Source organism: Haliotis asinina, chromosome 9 (assembly GCF_037392515.1).
Source record: "Haliotis asinina isolate JCU_RB_2024 chromosome 9, JCU_Hal_asi_v2, whole genome shotgun sequence".
Lineage (NCBI taxonomy): Eukaryota > Metazoa > Mollusca > Gastropoda > Lepetellida > Haliotidae > Haliotis > Haliotis asinina.
This window is the reverse complement of record NC_090288.1, coordinates 2,907,501-2,926,876: the sequence shown is the minus strand read 5'-3', so window position 1 is coordinate 2,926,876 and position 19,376 is coordinate 2,907,501. Positions and strand designations below refer to the sequence as shown.

At 38.0% G+C, this 19,376-nt stretch overlaps 1 protein-coding gene across 1 annotated transcript in view; it reads left to right on the top strand.

Annotated features, from left to right (window-relative positions):
• Positions 1-19,376, top strand: part of LOC137296649 (uncharacterized) — a 98,339-nt gene that overhangs the window by 8,820 nt on the left and 70,143 nt on the right. Inside the window, exon 2 of the mRNA XM_067828467.1 lies at positions 3,841-3,900. Coding sequence (XP_067684568.1) covers positions 3,841-3,900 — 60 coding nt within the window. The remainder of the gene's footprint in view (positions 1-3,840; positions 3,901-19,376) is intronic.

Sequence of the window (19,376 nt, the reverse complement as noted above, 5' to 3'; positions counted from 1 at the left end):
TTCTGATGAGAGTTTCGTAAAACCAATATGACACATGAGGGAGTGTGTTAATTTCTTTAGTATCCATTTGTATCTAACTCTTTATTTCTAAGAAACAGAGTCCATGTAAAACGAAATCAACTGTTGTTGCTTGACTTAAAGGTCAAGGTCACGTAAGAATACAATGATACAGCACTATGGACGTAAACTCCCTGTGTAATGCTACTAAGTAAAGAGCATGATATATTGACTAGTTACTCTTGCACAAAGACAAAAATATTGACACATTTTAAATTGAAATTTAATCTTTATCGTCTTAAGTAACTGTAAGAATTGTATAACTGGAAACATTGTTAATGGGAAAGTTGTTCATTGTCAGAAGCATCACTGAGACGAGAGCGAGCAACATGGCTCACGTTTTGTAACGGGCTCGGTCTCACTCACTGCAACAGAAGACTTTCAACATTGATGTGGAATGTCCCCCTGTATATTGGACCTCCGAAGATAGTGTTAACAGCATCACTAGACAATGCTTTGCTTGTGTTTGTGTATGACATGCATTGCGATGTAGATTTAGTTTGGACAACTTCAGATGACGGAACGATTGAAGAAGCGCGAAGTGAACATGGCAGCATGCAAGGCAGATTTCCCACTTCCCTGTGTTGTACATCAGAAGGGCATGAATAATTGTTCACACTCTGTACATTTTGATGTCCAGACACTTGCATGATTTTGTGTTGGAGCTACATTATTGTCCTGCAGCTTCTGAATCAAATGTTTGCGGGCACAGTGATTAGTTAGCTGTTTATCGCCAGTGATGTGTGCTCCACTTGTCATTATCAAGCCGAGTTTATCTATACCTTTTCTTGAAATCCCATATCAATAAACATGGTGTGTGAGTGAAAAATTGTTTATAACGTTTGTATTTGATTGCATTTCATTGGTGTGTTCTGGAACATTTGTAGTACATTTGTAGTAAAAAATTATGAATGAAAAAAGTAGTTCCACATAGTTCATAAATGGTTTCCCCTCATCCACCAGTGATTCAGTTAAAAAATCCCCTGCAATGTATGGACACAATGGCTGGAAGGAATTGTATTTGAAACTAATTTGATGTAAGGAATAATCTATTTTAACATTTTGATATTTTAGTTGCAACCCTGGCATTTTGTCAGGTATTTTAAAAGATATAAATGAAAAAGCTAACTTTCATTTTTCTTAAGCTTGCATGTCTTTTGCTGTTCAGTGTGCGTACGTGCGTGCGTGCACGCGCGCGCTTGCATGTGTGAAATCACTATGACATTGGTACAACTGATTGCTATGTTGTACATATTTAACACAGCTTGATCAGTTATCAGTGAGATTTCCATTGGCGTTGTTGTTCCTATAGCCAAAACTTTATAGTGATATATTTTTGTCATACTTCAACAAATATGAGTCAAAGTATGACATTTGTGTTAGTCCAAGTAAAATAAATGTTGTGTTTCTGATCACACTGCTTTGAAATTTAGGGTAGGGACTTTGGATTTTTTTTCACATTTATTTTTAGAAGTATAATCCAAACTAATGACACATTTATCAAAGTGTAATTGTTCATTCAGTCTGTCAGTGCCAACGAAAAACAAAGTGGTATCCAGAAGCTGATTATATTCTTACCCCTTAAGAAAATAGAGTTGGCTCAAGGCTTAAAAAGTTAAATTGAGGCAATATGCTTGTGTTTGGTGTGAATTAATATAATGATTTGTTCAGTAACTAATAATTTTGCAGGAATTAATTGTAATAAAATATGCATAAAATACTTGAAAGATATAAATAAAATAGATCACAAACATAAGGCAAGAGGTACGATGATCAGTTATCTGTCACATGTGTGTAAATGACATGAGTAGATTGACACAGGTCGCATGATAGCCGCACCTTGCATGCTGGGTGATGAATTGCAAAACAAACATCATCAGTCGGACATGATGTCCAGTAAGTGGGTCATATTACTCTATTGATGACAGAAATTTTCTGTTGTGGTCGAGAAGCCAGATTTCCAGCAATGTATTGATATTAATTGTAGGTACACTATCAGTGTATCTGTAAACGTAAGAATTATATCAAACTGCGCTGTAATATCATGCTGGAATAGCAAAGTGAAGAACATTTATTATAATGTTATGTACAATTTATGTTCTTCAGATGCTGATTTTAGTTTTCCATTGTTACCAAGTGTCAAGCATATTGTATCGTTTGCTTTTTGAGAACCTTACTTGTTACCATTGTCTTATTACTATAGACTCTGGATAACTACATTTAGAACTTCAAACCACTGGTTGCCCAGTGAAACAGGACGTCATTATGACATTGAAAGATGTAAAAGAATCCACCAATTTTATACATGATCTGTTTGTCCACATTATATTTTACTGTCCAACACTAAATGCGATTAGACATCAATTTCTTTCCCAATGTCTCTGCAAAAATCGTAATGTAAATATGTATCAATATGCTGTATGTTCTGTGTGTCACCATATGTGATTTTTAAGAAAATAATGTGTGTTCTGTTTTGTTCACAAGGTCAGTTACACAGCTATTCCCTAATTACCGAGGGTTAATCCATTTTGTCAGACACAGGAGTATGGCATGTTGCCTTTGTTAATTACCTATTCCACTGTCTCACATCTGGGAGTCTCACAACCAGTAGTTCTCACAAATGGGAGTAGACCATTTTGCACATTGGCGTTGAACTGGCCCAGTACAGGCAAAGAAGTATGGCCCATTGCACAGTCTTAATGGTTGCCAATTGGCCCTTTACAGTTTTGCTAGCATTGGCCTGATTTAAGTTTAATTCAGTTTCTAACAAAACAAGCTGATACCAAAACAAACTCTGAGAAAGAAAAAGACACAAGAATTCAAGTTTCTCCATCTGAGTTTAGTTCATAAGATGAAAATATGATATGTTATTCTTTTGTTGTCCTTCTGGGTGAACTTGTTCAACACAAGATTCAAAAGTCAATTCACATAATACAGTGGGTCTTTCCTAAAAATATTTTCACAGTTTCATTTAGAATACAATCTTTTGACATTTTGTCCAGTATGACATGATTATCAAGCAATACTATAAGCTCAGTAGACCACTAACAAAAAATATGCAGTGGTCCACTAATCACTGGATGTCAATCTCAACTCCCTGGGGAGTATACAACTCTTGCTGCCACTAGGCGCACTGAGTTTATTGTGGCTCTCTCATGCTAACAAGGTGCCCAATTGACAGCTGGGTGGACTGGGACACATAGTCACAGCACTTTGTCCAAGTTTACTGCACGTTGCTGTACACACAACTAGGTGTATGCACGTGTTCATGTGGCCCCCATCTGGTCATATACCAACGGATTCGTGCACAGGGTTGTGTACTGTACACTAGGGGTTGTGACAACACTGCAAGAGTCTGCACACAAAGTTGACTCCAAGGTTTTAACACCCTGTCACAGGTGGACTCGATCCCGAAACCGAAACCTTGCTGGATCACTAGCCTGGTGCCTTAGCTAGCTGGCCCACCTTGCCCTCGCATACTGATGTACATTATGCCAGTACCAATAGTACAGACCAGAACAATGCCAGTACTGGCCCAATAATGTGATGTTAACTGGGTTTTACCTCCTTGGGAGTTATCAATGTTTATAACTCAACACTCATCTCCCATATTCATCCCATCTAGTCACTTGCTTATGTAGGTAATGCACTGCTGCAGTTGGCTTGGTGACCTTGCCCTTCATGATCCAGTGAGAAGCTTCATTGTTTTACTGATTATATATATCATTGAGTTGCATGATTCGCATGCTTTGTTTTGCTTACTCTGCATGCTTTGTTTTGCAGCATGAGGAGAGAAAGATTGGGAAAATTGTACCACCATCGGACACATCTAATGACATAAATGTAAGTTTTTTAGTTCATTGTTCTTTAATTTTCCTTTGTTTTGATGTCATTTATATATTGTTTTAATAGCATGTTAATTATTTTTCCCATGTACAGCGACAAGTTAAAACAAAAAGGTCAGCTGTGCTGGAAGGATTTCTTGTAGTTTGTGGTGTTATCAGAAGCATAAATCATCTCCTAGTTTATTACCAGCAGAGACAGGATAATTAAACAATGTGACAGTTATTGTGTCGTATATCAAGGTGAGTGTGATGAGAATGTAGCTTTCTGTGTTGGAGCATAATGCATGTCACAGTGGGTACCTGACATTACCGGATGTTGACAGTGTTGATGGCACCACAACATTGTTGCTGACATTGTCACAATGGTGGCATGATGTTGTTGCCAGCATGACCATTTCAACACGACAGTATGGTCAGCTGGTATAGTCATATTGGTGACATAACATTGTTTACATGCCGATTTTGACATGACAATGTTGCTGGTACACTTTTTCTGAGACCTTACTTGCTGGCATGTCATTGCTGCGATGTCATGCTGCAGACACACAGCATTGTCCATCTGCCCACAACCATCCATTTTCAACAATTTAGTTCTTTTCTGACTTCTGTCACCTCCATGGTAGTCTTTTTGAAATATATCATTGGGTTAATGCAGAACTCTTGCAATGTCAGGAATGATTCCTATATTCTTGTATTGTATGACAGTAGAATCAAAATCACAAATTTGTTTACTGGTACATAGGAAATCATTATTCCAAGAGTCAATTGTATTTTAGGACTTTTAGGCTGTGACTATGTGCATGCACAATGCAGTGAAGTGGTGGCGGTTTCAGAAATGGATTCATCTGCCCTAAGGACCAACAACAGCTCCATGTGTGTCTAACTATTTGCACATGGCATATTGAGTTCAGCACTGTCCTTGAAATTGAACTACTGTATGTCAATTGATCTTAGCAGGTTTGTTATGTTACTGACTTTGTCCATGCAGAGTGTACAGGTTCTACTACTAGGATAAATGTGGAATTTGTAACTGATTTGTGTTTTGTTAAGCTTGAACTAATATAATATTGTCAGTTGATCAACAGGTTTGTTGTGAGTACTTAGTCTGAGCTGAGACTAAAGGGATATATATAGAATTCTAAACTACTTAGTGATCTTCTCAGTTAATGCAGGAATAAATTATAATTTTTCAATGAATTTGGATGTTAAGTCAGAATTATCTTCCATTGCATTCTGTGCCATAATTATTAAACAATAATGGCTGGTTTGGGCTATGGCTTTTGACGGAGAAAAATGTGTGATAATAATAATAATCCTCAATGTCTTCATTGAAAGAAATATACTGAGAATTGTATGACTCATATGTGATTGATAACTTCCCATTGGAAATAGGGAAAATATAGGGTGTCTTATTTCTCAGTTGCACATTGAATATTTGATTTGATCTCATAACTGTTAGTAGTCATGCTGTTCTGTCATGGTTAAGTGTTGAGAGATTAACCTTATCTGCCTTATCCCCATTAGCGTAGGGCATCACCAGTCAATTACAATATACATGCTACTGACTTGATCTCATGATCTCCATTTCCGTATCTCTAACCTTGACTGAATTAGTGAGTATTGAAACATTGACCATCATTCTCTGCGGACTTGGTTCACAATGTACTTAATATCAGCCAGTAGAAATGTTGATGTATATTCCAACAGTGATATATCATGTCATATCACATGCTGCATCCCAGTGATTCAGGGGATACTGATGTAGAGGAGTATGCATCACATATATGTAGAAGTGTGAGATGTCCTGCTGCTGTGTCAGGTTTGGTGACTATATCCAATTAGTAACCTTTCCCATGTGGGCCACTTCCATGTTGTGGTGGATTATCAGACATGCCTCTCAGAGCTGCAGGTCAGTGATTCAGGCTGCTGCTGCTGTGATTATATACCTCTGAATGACTTTGATTAACCAGTCACAATCCAGTATTTACTGAAGTCATGGTAGAATAGAGTAATGTCCCCACTGGGACGTGGAAGATCAGTGGTTGGATCCCAAAAGACACAACTTTTAGAATTGAATGGTCATCCAGCTTGGTTGGTAAATGTTGTTGTATCCCAATCAAGTAGATGACTGCTCCTGATGCCAATCACTGGACTGTATTGTCAAGAGTCAGTCATTTGCAGACCTCTGTCATATGACTAGCGAGTGACTACTTTAAAAGTAACATTACTAGATATGCTAATTATGTAACAGTAAAGCACAGCTTCTAGTACTGTCCCCCAAAACAAAAGTCGGACAAACAATAGTCTAAATCACAGACTTAATTTGATTTTTGTGGAGGCCTCAGTGGCTGAGTTGGTTAGATGGCTGGTGATAGAGAGCCTGACTCAGAGAGTGTGGGATCAAATTCCGGGGTAAGAATCTGTACTTAACTGAGAAAGTGTAATCCAAAATATAACATGAAACAGTTGACCACTTTCTAAATGGCATTGTGTATTCACGCTAATAATAAGTCAAACAATTTTGGAGATGTCATTAGATCCTGCCCTTCTGCTGCCCTCCCCTACCTGTGACATTCCTCACAGCTGCTGACAATAGGCAGGACAATGTTGCAGTCTCCAACTATGGAGAGAGAGAGCCTGCTTCGTCAGATGAGATAATGTTTCAGCACATCGTGATGTTTACCTGACAGAGAAGAGCATACCTCACCTGAGCATCTCGCCTGTGTTACCTGGAGAACAATGGGATGGCCAATTACAGATAGGGTGGGGTATAGTGGCACTGACATGACAGAGTTTCCAGGTGTGTGGAGATTTACAGAAATGACCAGCTTAAATTGTTCACATAGACATACCCATTTAATGCTGAGCTGTTCAGATACTTGGTGTTTGGGCAGACTTCCATCTCAGGTCATTCTTACTTTGTATCATACTTGTCCATCATATCTACACTCTATATAGTAGTTCCTGTATTTCAGCAAGGATTCCCCATGCTAGTTAACACAAAACACTATGCTTTCAGACAGCTGTATTTACAGAGGATTTGATTGCTCTTCCTGTCACTTGTGTATTCTAATATATGGCCGATCCAATTATATTAGTAAGGATGGTTTCATTGATCTCCCTGTTAAGTTGGCATCAGAATGGGTTCTTGTAGACAACATGAGTGTTCCCATCAGCTGGTCCCGAGTTTTGACTCCCATATTTGTTAGCAACTTATGCAATGAATTTCACCAATTTGAAATGAACATCTTAAGACATGTCCTATTATCATTCCTCTCACACTCAATCGATGCGTTGTCATATTACAGAAAAAATCTCTTCACTGAACTTTCAATGGTGCCACAGTTACTGGAACCTTTGTAGTCATCAAGTTGAAATTTTCCAGTATCATTGAACTGTCTGAGAAAGCAACAGATGGTTGTGACAATATTCATAGCAAATTTTCTGTTGTCTGCCAGCACTTTTCGAATGCTTCCTCAAAGAGCCTAATCGTTGTTGTACCCTTGGTAGCCTTATCACAGTTCCCAGGCTCTTTAGAGCCAGATGTCTTTTGTTGTTTTTTTTTTAAATAAAAAAATGTCTTCAATATGTGCTCAAAGCTGCATTATACTTAAATTATTGAATCATACAACTTGAAATCTGTTTTAGGATTAAGTTTTGTTTTTGGTTTAGTGACTTCTGAATAATGTTTCTTCTGAATAATGTTAATAAATGATACACACAACACACAAATGAAACATTTCAGCAGTGCTCACAAAGCATATTAAGTTTGTTCCTCATGACTTTCACAATTTCTGCTGTGAACACTGTAAGTCTGGATTACCCGGGTTGCATGAGGCTATAGCAACTTCCTGTTTCTCCAAACTTTGGCACAAACACTGGAAAGCCACATAAATCAAATGGCTAAATCCACATAACCTAGGAAGAAGGGTATTTTCTCTGATGAATGATAAAAAAATGATAACATATGTACTCCCAAGTTTTGCAGAGCTGTAATGGCATCGATTGGAGGGTGCTGGTGATTTGTGATCTTGTCAGTGTTTCTTTCTGTCATTACTTCAGTGATGAGATCATTTGCCTGTTTCTTAACCATTGTATTTCCTGCTGGGTTTAGGGATGCAGTTTAGGCGTTAGATGCTTGTAGTACTGACAGTACTGACAGTACTCACAATAAGTATTCATGGTACTCACTATAAATACCTGTGGTACTTGGTAATAGATACGTACAATTAGTAGTCATTGTAGATACTCTCATGATGCATTCGATACTTACACTGGCTACTAGTTTATGGTAGTGTTATGACATTTAGTGTCCTTGAAGGCCAGTGGTTGGTGTATGTAGTTCATCCATCTGCAGTTCTGGGTTTGATTGTGGTAGAAGAGTTTTTGAGGTTGGTTTTCCTGTTTTTCTTTATATTGTAAACCTCCTCACCTAAATTGAAAAACTGCTTCTTTTTCGCCATGCAACACCATGGCAAAGTTCTACCAGTATTTGTTGAACGTCCAAATAGCATGAAAGTTTCTCAGTATGCTATACTGTTCCATGAAGTGGTCGTATCATAGACATTGTGTCTCACTGTGTTTCCATTGATTTATGAAGGGAGTTCAAAGGACAGCCCATCAAAGGTGCCCTGCCTTCCCCTGAGCACCATGATAAAGGATTCTTCTCATCCCCACACCATCCCCCACATGTTCACCCCGACTGCTCCTAACACACTGGGGGTGTTCAGTGTCTCACCCCCCACCAAAACTACATCAATAGCCATCAATAGACCAGCACTTAAAACAGTCTTGTCATAAAGGTCAGTCATCAAAAGCTGTTGGTCTGTAGACTTATTACTGTATTAATCAGCTAATTCGTAACGTTGTCATTATCGAATATACGGTGTACATATACTGTTCGGCTTCCCAAGGTGCCTGGTTGTTAGGGCCTGGACAAAACTGAAACATCTTGTTTTTGATGACATATTTGATTTTTATGTAATTTTCTGTCTGCAAATGGAATTGATTGTATAATATTAGAAATTATCTTTTTTCAGTAATGACATATAATGTCTGCTTGTAACCAATGCCATTCCGAAATAGGCAATGGTGACCCTTGTTATTTGGATTATTGACACTGTCTGTAGTATTCCTTATTTGTTTTTATGGAAAATCACAAAATTGATATACATTATCACTTATTTGTATGTTTCCATGGTAACAAAACATTTTATGTATCTCAAGTCACAATAGGCATGTAATTCCTGTACAATAAGCGACAGGTCATACAGCACTCGATGACCAGGTTAATACAGTCAGCTCCAGGATGCTGTTTGTCTCACAGCTGGTTATTGATTGGTATTATCAATTAGTCACAACACTGCTTGAGGAAATGGAGGTAGGTGTCTTGCTGTTTTCAGGAATTGTTTTGTTAAGGAAACATTCTGTTCTGAAATAAGGTGTGATTGTAGGTGAGGAAATACCAGAATGAAAGAAACAATTTTACGTCATAATGATGAGTGGCATAATATATATTGAGTGTAAGTCCTTTGTTTCCTGAACCAGACTGAGTCAGCACAGTAATGTAACAATGAACACCTATTGCAGTCTTCATATAACTAAAGCCTGAACTGTTGTGACAGTAAGTGGGCAGAGTTGCTCACCTTTGGTCTGCCAGGATCCCATGATCATGGATTGGTCCTGATTTTGATCAAAAGGTTGGCAGTACTTATACCCATGTTTGTGGATTTCACTTTGTACTTCTTCCAGCCTTAGGGTGTCATGATCACTACTATGACTGAGCTACCTTTCCGTCATATCAAAACTGAAATTACTCACCCCAACTCTAACTAAAAACATGTTGTATATGATCAGATATTGGACTCAAGTCATCCAGAAATGGGCGAAGGAAGGTTGGTTGGCTGGTTGGTTGGTTGACGCTGCACTCAGCATTAGTCCAGTAATGTGGCAGTGTTCTGTAAATAATTGAATCTGGACCAGGCAATCCAGTGATGAACAGCATGTGCATCGATCTATGCCATTGGGATACTATGATGAGTCAACCTGAGCTCCTGATACCTTTAGCCAAATGTTTAGAGGTGCAAAAGAGTGTCAAACACATGCTGATTTTAGAGGAGAATTTTCTTGCAGATAATTTTTTCATTCTTTAAACAACTTGCATGTTTGAATGAAAATTTAGACTGATTACTATGGTAACAGGTACAAAGTATACCTTCAGGGCTGACCCATTACAGAAATTAACACATTCTTTGGCCTTATTGATGGGATTAAGAAGAAGATAGTAAGAACACTAACAGGTATTTGAAAGTATGTTATCACCTTAAGTATTGTCCCTCATATTAGTACTATATCATGTTTATATGATGTTGTTTAACTTTAAGGCCATATTGTAAACAGTGACAGAAGATAATAAGAAGATGCTTCAGGTACTGATTACCATACCTGTTTGCAATGTCCAGATTGAGTGTTCACCTGTTGGCAATGGTTCGTTTAGCATTGTATGCTACACTACACATTCTGGTGGCACCAGTCCTCTGATTACCTGGAGATAGACAATGATATCACTGTGCTTAAACACACACAGATGAAACTGTACTGGTGAGATAGGCCACAGGTGTGCTGTTGAGTGGCTGGTCAAATAATGCTGGCATATAACGGAGTTCATGTGTGGAAGATTGAGGTAATATGTTGAACTTGAATAGTGAGAGTGAATTTAATGATACAGGGATAAACGTCTTCAGATATTTATCCCTGATTTCAGTCGTCAGATATTTCTAATTTGGTATGAACCTTGGGTTTGCATTTTTCCAACAGGTGTGAAAATTCTTTCTTTCATATTTCTTAAAACCATGCTTAGTAATTTATATGTAAAGACCAACTCCAAATTTGATCATCATTTTGGATTTTCTGTGTACATTGAATGTGTGCCAAAATGGTTTGTGTTTCTCTGCTAGCTCAGACTTGTCTTGATATCATTATGGTGGATTTTAGCCATGACATGTCACAAGAAACGCTTCCAAGACAAGAAGGAGCTTCACATAATTAGAGCTTAATTACAAACATTACTGACTGGATACATATTTGAAAGCTGATCACCCAGCCTATGAACAATGAATGACCCTCACCATCGCCCTACTTAAATGGAAGACCATCATGAACATATTGCAATAAAGTCTAGATGTTATAAATCTTGTGGATAGTGGGTAATGGAAAAATGATGAGAACCTGTTGATGCCCTGTCAGTGCTCGTTGATTCTGGAATTCAAGTGATTCCTCCAACCTATACCACATTGTGATTGACATAATCTCTCCTTAGATTTGCATAATGTCTGATAGACATGTAGGCTTTACTGGATCAAACTATATGTTTAGAATGGGCAGTAATTACCTTACAAGGAATTGCCTGCAGCAAAACATTGTTAAGATGAAAATGTTAAATTGTTCCTTGAACACTAGAAGAGGGGGACCATCCATGTGATTAAGGTTTAGCTCAACATTGAAAGGGCCTCGATTTGATTTCCAACTAGTACAGTTTTTGAAGCTTAGTTCTGGTGTGTGGCCTGCCCCATGCTATTGATGGAATGCTGCTAAGAACAATCTAAACCTATACTCACATTGCCAACATGTGGTGCTCAGTCAATCATCATCTGGTTGTCGTGGTATTTGACTTGATTTTATCATCCTTGAACTTTCTAAACTGATGTTGCAACTGAGCCTGCAACACCTGGTTTGGGTCTTGGTGTTTTCTGGGTCATATCATTGAAAAATATATCGTTAGTCTAGGAAATAGTACATTTCTGTTTATATTCTGTGGTGATGAAGTTGTGTGGTGATGTTTCTGGCTTCCAAAGGCTGCAAATGTTTCCAGAGAACTTGCTCACTCACAAATATGAATACTAATGACCTCTTCTGTCTCATTTGCAGAAATGAATCTGCAATATATTGAAGATTGTGTTGTGATATAATAATATATGTTCCCTAACTTATATTCTTCCCTACTGGTTTTGTTTCCTTTCATTATTATATTTTTACAATCATTTCCCTTGTCACCCTAATGTATGCCAGAAGTAAAAGCGTCCTTCAGGACAGTGAAAGTTAGGTTTGAATAGTGACTGATGCGATTATTACTCAACACAGTACCTCGTCTTTCCATGATGTGCATTGCGATTATGCTAACAGTAGAACGTCCCATTAAAACAAATTCAGCACAAACTCTGAGCACTGTGCTGTCAACAATGTCTGCATTGTGATGCCTACCCAACAACACTGAAAATTTGGGAACATGATGAATACAAAAGAACCTTTTCATATTTTTTAGCTTGTAGGATTCTTTCAAATATTTCACACCCAGGATAGATTCTGTGCAGCTTTAACAATCTCCATCTTGAAAAATATGGAACTACGAGTTGAATTAAAAGCATGTTCAACAGAAATTTTAGGTGGATTTGTTCCAGTATCAACATTTCTGTGAATTCAGTAAAATGCCTGTTCATTTCTTTGAAAGGAGCATGGATAGGAAAAAATATACTTGGGGGGTGGGGGGGCTCAATTTTGATACAATTAATATTGCACAAGAGTGACATGCTTCATATGTGACTATTTATTTACCCTTCTTTTGCTGCTTATAAAGGATCAAACAGAATTGATAATAGCAATATTGAGTGATTGAAAGTGTTAATGAACTTACCTCACATTCAGGGAACTCTGGGTATATCATCCATTTTGGATTAAAGCATGACAACTGCATGTTGAAATAGAAAAAGAACCTTTTGAAATTAAAATAACATGAATTAACTTTATCATTAATCACCAAATTTTTTTATAGTTGGAAAGCATGTTCCTCATGGTGTAATAAACAGTAACACAAAGTATTTTTAAGAAAGTATATTGTAAGTATGCCAAACATGTACTGAAAGTGCATGTAAAGAGTGCCAAATTACAATGTAGACAAACCTTTTGGAGAACAGCTTCTTTCTTCAAGGGTTTCTTGTACTGCTTGACAACAATACAAGGATGTGTATTGAAATGTCACATTCTTGTATTGTAGAAATGTTATCCATGAGGATTGTCTATATTGTACTTCCCAACTTCTAAAATGCCACTCAAAGAAGAGCCTTTTAATATGGCACTGACATGATATTTAAAAACCCAGAATACGGAGTAAAATTATCCAAATGGAACTAAATTTTATTAATGAACCTCCTCCAAAATCTACATATTTCAATCATGATCATTTAACTGATTGATATTAGTCACTGGTCATTGTGCACTGACTATCCCCTTATGACCAAAAGAAGGAAGGCAGTATCTTAGTAATGAATTCTGAAAGCTTAAATCTGAAAGTGCACATTCTACTCAAGAGCATTGTCTAAAAGTATATTCTTGCTATTTCATTCACGAATTGTGTGCCAACTTGTTGATGATTACTAAAACACAATGGTCATCTCAGCTGCTTCATACACCGAGCAGCAACATGGGCTTGACACTCATGGGTGTTTGTCATGTGGTCAGTCCAGCCACAACACACAGGGCACCTGTCTCTTTGGGGAAAATTTGTACCTGTGTCGGTAATGATTGACATGACAGATGAGGATCAACATTCTCGAGCCCTCCATCCCTGTGACAACATTAGCCTAACAAACATCGACACTGCGTACCCAATTGACGCAACAGCCTCAACGACCATCACATGCTCCCCAGCTTCATACCCAGTCGGAAAGCAACAGGTCTCGGACATACTTGTAGCTGAGGCATATCGCAGACTGTGACAAGAATATCTTGTCTTAGTGCAGTCCACATGCATCATCTGATTCAATAATCAGTTTCTATTTTCTTTGAATCAAGAGTGTTGAAGGACAGTCATATCTCTTTCTTCAAATCTGAAATTTTTCTCATCCCCAGATTTGTTGTAAAATTGTTGTCAATACTGAAACTGGTACATGTTGATCGGCAATATTTGACACCATAAAGATGTGTTTGTGTTGGATTGTGCTTTTTGGGTGAGAATTTGGCGGAATATTGTCACCTGCGTTGACTGGATGTTGTCGCACCCCTGGTGACCGTATGTCAAGGATTAACCTGAGTGTTGCTCCTGTTGACAAGTGGAACGGATCAGCCCTCCATTGTTTCACATGCACTTCACATGTTTCTCTTCAGATTTACATTACAGCAACATCAAGACATTATACAGCGAATCAACTGGGTTCTAGCTGGACGAAAAGTTGTGACACTTGGTGACATTTGATGGTTTTGAACCTGTGAACTTAATGTCTAATGACTGGACATACATCAAAGTCTTATCCCATGCATGTTGAAGTTCATGTCTGCTGACAGAAATTTAGTGGAACAGGAATCATAAATATCTGTGATTTCTTGGCACATAAGTGTTCATGCATGCATGTGTCTGTTTCCTTTGGGACAAACAGCAACAGTAAGGAAGCATTGTGGTTTACACATATTTCACAGTTTCCTTTTGTCTTGACCCTTGACATTGTTGAACAGTTCCGTCTTACAAAGGACTTCATCATCAGTCACAGAACGCTGCACACCACATTTTGACTTTCTCGTTACGAAAACCTGGAGGATTATTTGTTGCAACATGTCGAAAAAGTGGACAACTTGTGTTCAGGTTCGACACAAGCCTAAGGTAGGAGGGTGGTTTATTGTTAAAGGGCTTTGATGTAGAAGTCAACTTTTACTTGTTACAAATATTTCAGTTTTTGTTTGGAGATATTTTTTTGAGTCTCTTTTAAGTTGTCTTTCAGTCTTGTTAAAACACCATAGCAGCATGTTTGTAGGCTGAAAGGCCAAGTCAGTGGGAAAGGGTTTCCTTGTGGGTCATGGAGAAATAGCTTGTTTATGTCAGTTAACTGAGAGAAAACTGCTAGGAATACAAAGGATCTGGGTGCTATTTCCTGCGATGAAATTTGATGAACTCTCTGGTGTGGTATGTATATAGGATGAGATAATCAAGGGGAGACATGTCAATATTTACATATTATATCAATTCCTCACGTTAACTTACACACATGACTTCACTTAGTCCTAGTTTGATTATCTCAAGCTTTGAAGCTATTTAAATTGAATTTTGATTGGATAAAATGGTGATCCCTGGCTACCTTGGTGAGGGTTTCCATGGCACCCGAAAAGAATTTATAATTTGATAAAAAGGTTTGAGTTCAAATTAAAGCCTGAATAGTTGAATTAAAATAATCAAATAATAAATTGCAAGCATGAATTTACACAGAGGTTGCCAAAGAAATGGACAAAAGTTAACAACTATTACTTGTGATGACTTAAGAACCTAAGCTGTCAAGTAAATTTCCAGTTCGTTTGGAAATTATACATCCTTGTGACACTAAGAGTAACAGGTCACTAAAGTTGGTGAACTTGAATTGTGTGATCTCAATGTTTGGTCATTATTCTAAGCTGGAGGAGAAGTTAATGCACGCCATCTGCCAGTCTGTGAATTAGCCACAAGGATGAATGGGCCATTTGGAACTGTATCAACACACGATACTATTTTCAGATTGCACACCTCTAAAAAAACGGTGTAGCATTCTTTAAACACAGCCCCCTTTATACCTGGTGCTCTGTTGACAAATGTTAATTAACTGTAGATTTAGCTGGATTTTGTAAACTTCTTTTTTTCCCACTCCTTGAAAATGTCATGTTCAGAAAATAATGGGTTTTTAATAGTGTTTCGAACTGCACTTTACGTGGGTTTGAATTTGTTCTTGAGAGACAATGATTATTGTGTTGTCAGATTTGTGTTGGCTCAGTGCTGTAGTTTAGTTGCAGGATTGTTTAACAAAGTCTACATTGAATCTATCATCATCGTGGTGTGTTTGTTGTTGTGAACAACGTCCCCTTGTTACATGTGTATGGGATGGATATATACTGTTCAGAAGAAGTTGAGGAGTGTTTCTATGGTTAGTCTGTCAGAATTAACATGATTATAGTATATGTTCATGACTGTATATTCTAAGGATGACTTGCCCATTTGGTTGCTATTTGATATACTGAATTGCATCCCTTGCCATTGCCAGGATCTGCTAATCTGTTTGAATCCTAGGTTCTTTGTTTGTCTGTCATTATTCAGAAGCCTACTAGAATAAAATGAATTTTTAAGCTTGAACTTATGAATTTATTTGATGTATTCAATTGAGTAGCCAGAAAGATTTAAATGTGGCAAATAGTCTATAAATACATATTTAATTTATATGCCTTAATGTTTATTAAGGAAATATGACCAGTGAGAGAGCTAGATTAATCATTGAGGAATGTTCACTGATACTGGCCTCAGATGGTTACTTTTGTGTAAACCATGATACATGTCCTGAGACATGGGTGAACCATCACAGTCCAAGCTTTGAGGCAGGCCTGAAGGATGTGTCTCATCACAGCAAGTTGCAGCACATACTTACATGACAGTCCCCTGTTTGCTCGTGTCAAAAAGTTGATTGTTAGAAATTCAGAGGGTTCCAGATTGTAGCATCAAAGGAGAAATGTCTTCAGACATTAGGACTCCCTTACTTAAACACAGTGATCAAGTATGAGGTTTGAGATTGTCTGGAAATGTTGATGATAACCATATCTGTCATATAGAGTTATTTCCCTCATGATGCATGAGTTTAAGCCAGCAATACAGAAACACTTGTCTCATTATGTAATCCTGGATCTCAAGTGTCAAAGTTTAGTGCAAATAAGTAGTTGCTAATGAGCTGAGAATATTCAAACACTTTTCTCTCCATAACCGCAAGCATTCTCCTGCAGCTACATGTTTATTAATGTTTTCTTTAAAACTCACTAGACTGCCACTCAGTGAGCTTCCAGATGAGGATGTTTTGTGATGCGGGATTGATGGGAGACATATTCCCACTGATGCTTGTTGCACTTCTTACGAGCTGTAACTCATACTGTGTATCCTTATTGTACTTCACATGAATTCTGAGACCCATTCCATATTTTTAATATATCTTGCTTACATGTTCGATACATTATTGAGGTACCTACCACCATTGTTTTCTCAAATACCCACCATATATATATTTCCCGTTCTACGTATATTGTGTATCATTTGCTTGATAGCAGTGTTAGGATCTACACTGAAATGTCACATCCCCTGTAATACAGAAGTTGCACTCCCTTACTAATGTACCTTTGCAAGTATTGTTTTCTACTGTTTCTAAATATGAAGAAGCAACTGGTGTCTTTACCACATAACTCACCAAGTACAGTGTCAGAAATGTTTTTGTGTGCTGCGTAACAAATCCAGCTATTGCTGTACATGCATGCAATAGCTTCTAATGATGTGGGTGTATCATGAAGTACTGATTTTTCCCTGGAGAACTATTATCCAACAAAATAATGATTTGTAAATTTTCAGTTAAGGGTACGTCAGTTATAATAGGTTAAAATACAGGACAACAAATATTTAAATCTGTTGCTGTATTTCCTTTGAGTATTAAGCAGCTGACCAAAGACGATGATCAGTGGTTTCACCACAGCAAAGAAAACACTTTCATAGTGCTTAGTGAGCTCATAGTGCACTTCATCATAGATGCCAATATGCAGAACCTGCAGATCGTTGATCTATCTCCAGAAGTCTCAGTAACAGGCAAAGTCGTAACAACTGTCATCCTTTTTAACAACCCAAATGTTCTCTTGTCACATCCTTTGCTATGACGATGCTGGGATTCAAACCCAAAAACTTGACCTTACATACAACAACTGCTCCCTTATCACATCCTTCGGTATGAGGCATCTGGGAATCAATCCCAAAAGCTTGGCTTTACGTACAACTGTCTTCTTGGACATCCTTGGGTGTGATGTGTCTGGATATCAAACCCAAAGACTTGGCCTTTCACTGTCCCAGCAGGCGGAGCCAGACTGTGGATGCAGTTTTATGAAAGAGACCAGATATTCATATTCAATGGTGTATAGGAATCATCTTCACAAGAGGTTTCTGGTATAACTAAGGTTGCTACTGTCCATGGCTACTGCCCAAGTCGGCCAATGTCCAATCCTGCTCCATGAGGTCAAGGAGAGGTCCCTCCAGCCCAGTAGCAAAGACTCAACCTATCTCTATCCAGGCAAGAGGAATGAGACTGGATGCAGTTTCATGCAAACAAAGGAAGGACCAGACATTCATATCCATAGCCTACATTTTTTAAGCTCTCTTAGCGCTAAGATAGTTGTAATTAACATTAAGTTATGACCATTTTAGAGCTAAGAAAACTTTGAAAATCTAGGCCCAATGGTGTATGGGAATCATCTTGTCAGCTAAGTGTCCTGGTGTCCTGAAGATTGCTTAACTATCCATGTCAGGCAATGTCCAGTCCTGCTCCATCAGGTCAAGGAGAGGTCCCTTCAGCCCAATAGCAACACAAAAAGAATTTACAGAAATATTTGGTTCAATTATCTGCGTAGCCTTTCAATTTGTTCAGTGACAATGGTGTTGAGGGAAATCTCTGAACAATCTGTAACAGGTGGGGGCCATGATTTGCGGCCTTTATTTGGCATCACGTGCCAGGCTTTGAAGCAGAGTTAGTATGCTGAGGTTGAAGTTAGGAGTGTTTGATCTGGTACTGGAGTGGGGCAAGCTTGTTCTCCATCTGCTTATGAGGCAAAGTGTGGTTCTATGGCCAGTAACATTCTGTAATGGTGCTATACATAAAATGCATGAAGAATTGTTGACAAAGTGTCACAGTCTGACATCGTAATCTTAAGTCTAAGCTCTAACATGAAGGTGTTGAATGTTACCTCTGTGCCTGAACCTGTTCAACAAACACAATGAAATACCTGATGGGTGTGTCTGGCTACAGATTCCTTATATTTTTTATTTTCTCACTAGACACAGGTGATTTTGGATGGATGCTGGCTGATGACTCCAAATAATAACAATAGCCCTTTTGTAATGTGCATAATGCATGTTCAAAGTACCCAGTATTCAAAGACGCACAACACAAGATTAAAATAAGTTCATTTCATACACTTCAACATGAAGGGAAGGCCTTTAGGAACAGTTAAGTTTCAAATGCCATCTAAATGCTGAGTATGATGGTGCAGTTTTTTATCTCCCCAGTTTCAAAAACAGGATATTAAGCTGTCAGCATGTCTATCTGTTTGTCTGTTCGTCCATTTCCACAATCTATTTTCTGTTTCCAGCAAACTCCTAAACCATTAGTTATTTGTAGCAATGCTTCCACACTTTATTCAGATTACGCCACTAAAGAAGTGGTGCCCTATGGTGATTTGGATTTGAAGGTTAATATTTTGTTTGTTTTCATGACAGGTAACTCTAAAAATGGGCGTCATAGCTCAATATCCAGAGCAGAACTCCTCAACTAGTAAATAGTTGTTAAAGGTCACATGCAATGTAAAACACAACTTTGGAGATTCTGTCACAGAGAGAACTCAATGTCTGGTTTATTGACACATGTATGTCTGCCTGCCTGTCTGCTAATGACA